This window comes from Sphaeroforma arctica, assembly GCF_001186125.1.
Source record: "Sphaeroforma arctica JP610 unplaced genomic scaffold supercont1.402, whole genome shotgun sequence".
Taxonomy (NCBI): domain Eukaryota; class Ichthyosporea; order Ichthyophonida; genus Sphaeroforma; species Sphaeroforma arctica.
This window is the reverse complement of record NW_014040156.1, coordinates 46315-56793: the sequence shown is the minus strand read 5'-3', so window position 1 is coordinate 56793 and position 10479 is coordinate 46315. Positions and strand designations below refer to the sequence as shown.

At 39.1% G+C, this 10479-nt stretch overlaps 2 protein-coding genes across 2 annotated transcripts; both read right to left on the bottom strand.

Annotated features, from left to right (window-relative positions):
- Positions 1-686: 686 nt before the first annotated feature.
- Positions 687-1281, bottom strand: SARC_05926 (hypothetical protein; the record flags this gene model as incomplete). Its single annotated transcript, XM_014300207.1, has 2 exons — positions 687-1223; positions 1273-1281. 2 exons carry the CDS (start codon positions 1279-1281, stop codon positions 687-689), a joined length of 546 nt encoding a protein of 181 aa, XP_014155682.1.
- Positions 1282-7994: 6713 nt separating this feature from the next.
- Positions 7995-9204, bottom strand: SARC_05925 (hypothetical protein; the record flags this gene model as incomplete). Its single annotated transcript, XM_014300206.1, has 4 exons — positions 7995-8132; positions 8276-8344; positions 8452-8684; positions 9105-9204. 4 exons carry the CDS (start codon positions 9202-9204, stop codon positions 8040-8042), a joined length of 495 nt encoding a protein of 164 aa, XP_014155681.1. The 3' UTR covers positions 7995-8039.
- Positions 9205-10479: the final 1275 nt, after the last annotated feature.

The window sequence follows — 10479 nt, the reverse complement described above, 5'->3', positions numbered from 1 at the left end:
TTGATATTTTAGACTGACCGGAGGCCGTATTTCTACAACACTCGCAACACTGTGACACAAGCGGTCGCTTATTACTAGGACATGTGCAAAAGCGTGCTTCTGACAAACATCGATGACATTTAGTATATGGACGACGATTAGCTTCCTGAGTAAAGTATGTAGCGAACAATTGTGGGGCTAGTACTGCATATTGTGTGAACTAGTTGTACGAAACTATAGGTGCGAGAAGTGTTTCGTCGAAACGAGCCACACTCTCTGGGGTGTGGGTGTTCATCCAGCCTGCCATAGTTATAAGGTAGACTATCATATCACCGATAACAGCCTTGTCGGCACTAAGGATAAGCGTGAAGTGCTACATATATCGAAAGCGCAACAAGTTTACATGCATAACATCAGCCGCAGAGTGAAACGTGTCACGCTTATTGCGCAATCACTGAACCTTCAGCAAAGGCTAGTATATCGCTGTCGTTGTCAGAGCTACCAACAGGGCGGTTAGTTTCCGTGGTCTCTACCAAAGACACAACTTACCTTTGATCGTTTCTGCCTCTAGGGTCTCAGGGAGTGGAGCGTGGCCAGAAGCGTGGAGGTCCCTTCTACAGTGCCATGAGTCTTCATACCGGTACCTCAACGGGAGAGTACAAAAACAGTGTTATTCAGTTGCTCGATCGATGCATTCTGTTGGTGCACTAGTTGTATCCGATTTTGTACACTGTTGGAAGATATCGCAGCTGGTATGTTAGCTGTTGCTGGAGTGGGGCTGACTGTTGCTGAGAGTTTACCAGTTGTTGGAGATTTGGGGTGTTTGAGGCTGTGGGTGAGTTAATTGAGGTGTTTGCTATACTAGATTTCGGGAAGATGTTAGGTGCCGGCGCCTGCGTAGGTGCAGAGCTTGGCGCTGTCATATCGACGATTGAGTGTGGAACGGGACGTCGAAGTTTCTTTGCTATCTCTGTTAGTTGCTCTTCGTGATAAGTGATGTCGCGAAGAGTATTTACGTGATTGAGTACACCAGTTGACCCTGTGTTAGTGGTGTTGGTCTCACCTGAACTGGTTTCGATTACACCTGTATCGGTGACGGTGCTGTCAGTGTTGTCAGCGTCGGGATTGGTGAATGCGCTAGTGAATGATTTGGATAACCGGTTGCCGAAGTTGATGCGAGTGCTGCTATCCTTGTTATTATCGGCAGTTTCCTTAAGTTTTCCAGTTATAGTTGCTTTGCTTTGCTATTAAATACTGTCGACGAGTGTGTGAGCGCGAGTGTTTTATTTATACGTATAGCATCAACTAAAATTTTACCAAAAAAAATCTATTATATGATTGTGCAGTCGCTATCACACTATACCCTCGTGCACTTGGCTTTCTAATCTCTATATCTAATCTCTATCTCGAATCTCTATCTCGAATCGCTATCTCTAATCGCTATCCTAGCTGTTTAAGCCCGGGGCATTTTCGAACTCCTGGAGTACAAGAAGCCGCAGCTTTAAACTTTTGTACAGTTGTGCCGTAAAAGCAAGAAAAATTGCTACACGCTTTGGCAAATATAGCATCTACTTTGCCGACTTAATTGCGATATGGCCTCCACCAGATTAAGCTTAGGTACCATCCAGCCCGCCCATACATAATTTCATTATCATTTTTTTTTCTGTCTCGAATTATACCACGGTGATTCAGTCTATATTATGTCCGATTTCACCTTGCAAAGGATATGCACTAACATAAACTTTCCAGATTATGCTGCAGTACAGTATCGATAATTGATGCATTGATGCACAATCTACCATAGAAAATTGCTTCACGATATAGTAGATGTGTCGCCTACTTTACCGACTGAAATGCAAAATGGCCTGCACCGGGTTTACCTCAGGTGCCTTCCAGCCCAGACATAATTTTATCAGCTGTAGTCTGTCTAGAAGTATATCACAATGCTTCAGTTTATTCTATGTCTAATTTCACCTTGCAAAGCAAAGGATACGAACGTACAAAAACTTTTTAGGTTATGCTGCAGTACGATATCGGGAATTGATACACAATTTTCCATGAAAAAAATTTCTAAACACAATACAAAATATAATACCTACTGTATCGTTTTAAATTTTGTTTCGGCCTTCACCGGGTTAAGTTTAGGTGCCTTCCAGCTAAGGCATAATTCCATCAGCACTTTTTAGGTCTAGAAACATCATGAGGATTGCAAAGGACATAAAATTATGCATATTTTGTTTTTGTTTTGGATTATACTGCAGTAATCACAATCTACGATGAAAAACACAACTTTTGTACAGTTGTGCCGTGAAAGAAAGAAAAATTGCTACACGCTCTGGCAATATAGCACCTACTTTGCCGATTTAAATACAACCTTCACTGGCTTAAGCTTAGGACGTAATTTCATGATCTTTTTTCCTGTCTAGCATTATACCAAAAAAATCAGTTTATAAATGTCAAATTTTACCTTGCACAAGATCTTTGAGCTTACAGTTTTTTTATAGATTATGCTGCAGTACGATATCGGTAATTGATGCACAATCTACAATGAAAAATTGCTACACGCTTTGGTAAATATAATACCAACTTTACCGACTTTTAACTACAATATGACCTCCACCGGGTTAAGCTTATATGCCTTCTAGCCCAAGCAAAATTGCATCCGCTTTTTTCTGCCTCGAAATATACTACGAGAAATCGTGTACGTATACACTTTACAACATGGAACAGAAACAAAATATAATAATAGTTTGTAATTGAGGTCTGCATATGCGTATTGTTTGAGAATGTGAAGAACGTATCTGTCAGTTGTAGCAAACGTTTTAATAGTATTTAAATGAATGTTAACCTTGCCACATCCTACACACAAGTTATCACAACAAACCAAATCAACGGATCAAATATACTAACGATCGTCAAACGTAAAAAGGACAGATTTGATGGTCTGATATTTAAGAGACGAGAAATGATAGAAAAACACTTTCATCTATTACGCACAGCTTATCTGACTGGATCTTGGTCCTGTTAAATTTCTCTACTTTCAAACTATTATTTTTACTGTATCACATCATGCTTTGATATTACTTGATCATAGCTTCTGTACAATAATTTACATAATTTATGCCACTATCTATAAGTTCGATCCTCCGGAGTGTTTTATATAGTAGTCTTAAGATATATCAGATCTAGTCTACAGCTGACAGTCAGGCCTTTGAGATACAAAGAAAACCAGATTATACACACTTCCATCAAATAGGCACTTCTCAACGTTCTAAATCTTCAAATAGAATTCGTCTCCCTTGAAATTTGATTCGAAATTTATCTCTATCTGACCGTTAAGGTAAGTGAAATTCATCGGCGCGTTAGTAAAATCTTTAATGCATGGGCGAGGATGTCAAACACTATGTTAGGGATTAGGGGTTCAATCTCATATTTTGTATTGATGAATATAGCAGAAATAGCACACAAAACTATCACACGAGGTGGCTTATGATTGAAGCGTTATTTGCCTTTGGCTTTTAAAACGATATAAAACATTGTCAAAACATAGTATAGGAGTGTTGTATCTGAAATATGTTGTCACACTCTGCTGTCATACAAAAAAGTTGTATTGGGACGAGATTGAAATCAAATGAGGTTAAAAATCGTCACAGAGTGAGAGAAAGCGAGAAAGTGAGCATATGAAGACCGGACTTTAAGGCATCCCAAGAATTTTTTTGGACCCGGATTGAAAGTCTGTTTGTTGGTGGCCCATTTCCCTCAATCCAAGGTTTTCACTGTGGTGGAAGGATTGCTCGATTTATAATAGGGCGGACGAAATTATGATGTGAGAAGTCCGACAGCTCTGGCAAGGAGCGAACCTCCGAACCATACAACTTTAGAGCATCTAGTTGTTAAAAAAGGAAAATCTTTCTCGCTGATAACGTAGCAACGCATTTCGTTGTATCGAAAGGAATTTGTTGGCTTGTCGGGTTCTAGATCTAATTTTGCCCCTTGTCGCGCCACTTGTCAGAGACAACGTCTCCTTACTGCAAGTAATTTACGCGTAGCATACAAAAACACATATGCCAATCTAATGCGTACATTTTTACATCGCGGCGTAGCATACATTAAACAATACGCCAATCTAGTGTGCACATTATTACATCGCGCAGTATGATAGGTATGGCGTGCACACCCAGAAATGAAGTAAACATAGAATCAAAATTATTGGTCAGAGGCGTGCAGGTACGCCCTCTATGAAATACTTTACACATTCCATTCGCATTCTTCATAAACAATTATAGTGTCCGGCTTTTTGTATGCACAATTACCTTGAGAATAAGCAGTGACAGGAACCAGGCATCAAATTGGCAAAGATAACAGACTTTGGCGACGAGTGTACGACACAGGAAGGCTGAGAGTACACGCAAAAGTAGCATGGTATGAGATAGTCTTTGCCTTGTTCAGTAATAGTATGGTTCACAGATGCAATTACTTTCATCAGCCAACAACAAGCATTTTATTTTGGGTTAGGGGTTTAGGGCTTTAGCTACGTGTTGGGTTTTAATGTCGAAATGATGATCGAATACGTTCGACCGGCTTCGCTTCCTACCGGCACATTCAATAAAGTATTGTTCGTATCAAACGTACTTTCATCATAGCCTGGTTCAGATTAGTGGGATATGTGAGAGCCTGTGATGTCGGAGATCAATATTTCTCATGAACACCTGGAAATTAGACTTATTCAGTTGGAGTACGAGCTAGAGTAATACCAACCTTAAACCTGGATTTGGGAATTGTAGGGTCGTGACTACGGTGGGTATTGTTACTAATGGATTTGTCGTAGCTTTGTGTGAGTTTCTGAAAGTTGAGGAAAATTCGATTGTTAAACGGCAGCTGTGGTGAACCGGTGTAAAGAAGAACATATGTGAAGTTGTGGTTGTTGCACTCCAAAATTAAATTACTATAATTGTAATACAAACCCACTAGCGGGAAAATATTGATGATATTGCTGTTCAAAAGCTGAACATTCAAAGAGGGAAAAACTATCCCCCAGCAGCTTACAAGCACAAGGGATAAGCTTTAGAGCACACTGTTTAACTTAGACATTGTCTTCACTCTGTTTTTCATCGGCTAGTTGGTACTAAGTCAATTGAAACGAATATTTGAAGACACATTAGTCGCGGGTGAATAGGCGAGCTTGCACAAATGTTTACACCTCTTGTAGATATAGCTCTCACACTGATTTGGTTGTTTTTACCTGAAATTCGTGCATGGCTACGCACGCCATAAACTGACAAGTAATCTCTTTCAGGTATGCGCTGTCACTCGTATATAATCAACTTAACGAGCATTTCAATAGCGACTGGCGGTAGGGATATACTCGATATAGGTATATGGAATTACAGCTCGGACAATACCAAAAAAGGGCCCACCGAGACTCCCGCTCATTATCCAATTGGCAGTCTTGCGCTCCTAGAAATTGTATCGCTGGTATTTTCGTTCATTGTTGAAAGGGGTTGCAAAAAAAAATGACACAGGCTACAGGTTGCCGCTACAGATGATATAGCAACTGTACTATATCAATTCGAGTACTTATCTACCCGTGCCATTGCCTCTTTTGTACGATAAAAACATGTCTGTTAGTAAGATTGTTCTACCCCTTTCTGACCTCCTACGTACTGGGTCACTATAGCACAAACTCAGGGCACGACTGGTGCTGTCTGCACTGTCTATTGATTCGAAGGTGGCGCACACTATTGGCACGTATTTGTCCAGATAACCAGGACTCGTTTACAACTTGATATTTGAAACTCGGGATGGTTATATGGTGGTCTTAAAAATTACTCAGCTAAGAGATATTTGCTCTGAAATAAGCAATTTTTGGTTCCCAGTTCTATTAACAAACAAAATTAAAACACAGCATTGGATAAGCACTTATTCAGTTGCGATCCTGACGCACTGTCCGTATCGCCATCGCACGATCGACCCCGGTCCCAGACAATAAGCAGTGCATCGGAATTTATTTGACTCTATACACTCCGAGTTTACTCAAAACTATCGGTCGTATGCAAATATATATATATATATATGCTAAACATCTTCATCCTCGAAAACAATACGTGGGGACCCAATATTTTGAGCCAGAGAATAATTCTAAAATAGAAAATTTTATTTAAACTTTTAGTTTCGTTAACCGTTTGTCTGGAGATACGGCTCGTCACTAATTGCAATGCCTCCCATGCTGGTCGCCAAATGAAAGCTACAGAGATATAAATTCATCTCCAACTGAATATGGTATCCTGTCTGATTGCCATTTTTTCTGAACCAATTTTCCACTGTCGGCTCGATTCTGACATGACTATCGTTATTCCTCGTGCCAAAAATAACAAAAACTGCTACAGACAGAGCATATGTACATTTCACACATCGCTTATCTTCCGGAATTAAAGCCCTTCTCTACGAAGTCGCCGATCTCGGATTGCACTTTAATCATTACCACAAAATTCTCATCCCCAATATCTACATGTTTGGCCTATCAAATATTCAACTGGCGGTTTGAAATTAGCATTTTTTTTCTAGAACAGTGATATCCGCCACGAACTGTAATTAGGTATACAGTTGTCATGTATTGCCAACAGAGATGTGATTTTAAAAGTCAGAAGGTTTGCGTGAACGGCCCAAAGGCCAAAATGGTTTGTAGCAACTACATATCAAATTTGCAGGCCCGGCACAAATGGCTAAAAGGGTAGGCTTTTAGAATTCGATGAATCGCAATAGTTGTTGTCAAGGATTGCTTTTGAACTATCGTATGGTTCACACGCTTCGATATATATATATATATATACACACACACATATATATATATATATATATATATATATATATATATATATATATATATATATATATATATATATATATATATATATATATATATATATATAATATATATATATAATATATATATATATATAGTACGACATATATATATATATATATATCATACTATATATCTATCTATGTATATACATATATACATATACATGTACGCATATATACGTATATATATATATGTATTTATTGGAGAGGGTTGTCATGCTACTGCTTTTACAGCGATATTACCAGTGTCTTTACAACAACAAATGAACATTTGGTGACGAGTCTGGTGTATATCCTTCACAACATTTAAATTAGATTATCCATTGCAGCCACAAATAATGTGCTCTATTCACACACAAATCACTAGCCAATTTCGGCAAGACACTTGGCGACATTGTATACGACCATCCAACAGACAACTCTATCAACACAGCCTACAGGTATTCACAAAAGCCAGTGACATAGTGGAGTATGTCTAGACGTTGGCCAACATTTTATGTATCAAGCCATTGCAGAGGCATGAGAATGAAGCGGAGTGTCGACAAGAATAGTAGAGAACGAAAATTGCTTCGCCTGTGAGTATTTTAAACTGTTCAGCCAGAGAAGAGCTGCGCACACGAAAAAGCTGTAGTATTGAGAAATCTAGGCTTCTCTGCAATGGAGTGAACTGGTAGCAGGTGAGAGCGATGCCAGGACATCACTATAGAAGAGATATGATATATCGATGTCAATATGACTATATATGTCCATGAAAATACTATATGTATCCATGGTTTGCTTGTACAGTTCGAGTGTGTGCTTGAAATTGACACGTCTGAGTTTTGAACCCGCAGAGAGATATAATCAGGAGGCATTGTTGATTATACCGATCCCAGCGGTTCATACAGAATAAAGTATCCAGTAATCACTGGTCTGTGCACAAATTCGAGTAATAATTCATAACGTCACTCAGCATCGATTAAGATTACTGGTGGCTTAAAATTATAGAAGTTTGCGAACAGCTCAGCAAATTTCAATGTTAGGAAAAATCAGGCCACACAAGATACCGGAAGGCAATCGAAATTAAAGTTCTAATAAGTTTGCGCAAAATTACAGGACTACATACCGACGACACTGCAAATAAAGTAAAATCACTGAATAATTACATGATATGACTGATTTATGCCTTTTAATTCGAAAGAAGGAATTAATATTATCTATTGACAACATTTGCTGACGCCAGTTTGTTCACCGGCTCTACCCGCTTGCTGCGATGCTTGTCCTTGTGGACCTAGCTTGATACCGTTAGACTATAGAAACAAGGGTAAAATTACAATGAGACGAGTCAGCTACAAGGTTCTAAGTAAGGGAATGGACGAATCCGCATTCAGCCAACGAGTATGTACAGCGAACCAGAATTTAAAACGCAATTCAACAGATTCAAAACGATTACCTCATTAGACAAGTCGAATTCTCCTGACTGAATTTTCGTATATATGTGTTTTGCGGTGTTGATGAAGGCCTGAGGAACAAAGATGAGAGAATCAGCAAACCAATACCATCTACGCCTTTCAAAATCAACAAATTGGTCAAAGCTAGATGAATGCGAGTATGATAGCAGATACACACCTCCTCGACATTCTCAGCTGTTTTAGCGGATGTTTCCAAAAACACCAATCCGTTTTCTCTGGCAAATTGTTCACCTTCCTCTTTGGACACTTTTCTCTTCGACTCCAGATCAGTCTTATTTCCGATTAGCATAATAGCCATATTAGGACTTGCGTGCTGTCGAGCATCCTCAAGCCAAGTAGTTAAGTGGTTAAATGTGTCTCTTCGCGTAATATCATATACGAGTAGCGCACCTGCAATTGATAACAGGAGACTTAATGAATATATACGCCGCAGACATTCAATCCACCAAGCTGATTGAATCTAAAAGTAAGAGAACAGCAGGCGGCATATAATATCGGCAAATATGGCGATTATGTATGTATATGTATATATATATATACATACATAATCGCCATATTTGCCGATATTCGAATGCACATTTGTGAATCAACAGCCCTTCTCCCATATTTCACCAGCATTCAGAAACGCAACTTATTTAGAACTATCTCCAGATCACAGAGGGACGACAAAACTGGAAATAAAACGGCCATTTCAAATTCTGCTAAGGCAGCATATCGCACATAAATATACAACCAGGGCAGCGTAAACTTTCAACTATAAACAAAGGGTACTCTTCTTTCTCTAGTCTATTATAAAGTGGCGACACATACCTGCAGCGCCGCGGTAGTACGATCTGGTTATTGAACGGAACGACTCTTGACCAGCCTGACAAGGGAGATCCAAATAGTCATAGTGAGTTGACACAGACATCAGTGCACCATAGAGTATTCAGATCAATAATTGATAGCGAACCATAACAGCTGCGAATTACAAACAGACACAGCATGATCATGTTGTGGTACTTCGGCATATGGGCGGAGACATAATAATATAAAAATATATATATATATACCATAACCTATACATATATATATACGGCGCAATCGAAAAACTTCAACGTAAGAGCGTACATACACAACTTGATGTCGTCGACAAGTACTGATATACAATATATGTTAGTCTGAGTAGTCGCTCATATGTCAAAAAGGCAAAGTCCTACAAAACTTTAAAATACAAATATTCCAGTGTTTATACAGGTTCGATATAATTGGGAGTACGGAGATTTTACAGCAGCGCAAAATACAATGTGTTCGAAGCTCGATTATTCCTCATTTGAAGTCAGCACATAATTATGCAACACTTATATAATAGTATGACCTGGAATCTCCCAACGGATAAAAAACCCATTTAGGTATATATTACACACAAACAAAGCAACTTAGGACAGGGATTTATCGATAACTAAATAAATGTGACCGTATAATTGTAGCTCCGCTATTGCGTTCATCACAACTACTTGTGTCTGCTCACTGACAGCGCCACAAGAACTCGCACGTAGCATAGAATGCAACCGACTTAGATAACAATAGTCGCGCTTTCACGAAGTAAACAATTTGCAGAACAGGTAGTGTTATACTTGCAATACTACTTAAGTTATCGAAGATATCAACTAAGCTGTCACGAATTGCGTAGAACTCTGAGTACACTGCGGATTATGCCGAAATGACATCGGCAACACCACACAGTCAACTCGTTGCGAATAGCAGTGAACACATATAGCGACACGGAGCAAAAATGCACACGGCAAATAGAAAAAGTAAATCGATCCAAACCCGACGACGCCGACATGACATTACAATAAGAAATTCTCAGTGAGCAGGTCCAGCAAAAACGAATAGAGGGGAGCGTAAATATAGGCAGCAGTATGCAAACATAAAGTGTTATGGTTGTCTCGTTCATGCAGGCGAAATACACAAGATACTCACCTACAATGTTACTACAATATATTGTTTTGACGCTGGGAACCGGTAACAAACACTATACGCTTATGGTGTATTGTCGCTCACACAGACGCTCGAGAATAAAATCCGGTGAGACGAAAAGAACAAGTAATTACCAATATTTGGAAAAGGGGCACACACAATATGACTAGAGAATATATGGATACATGTCACAACTGAACATTGCGATAAAAATAATCAACTA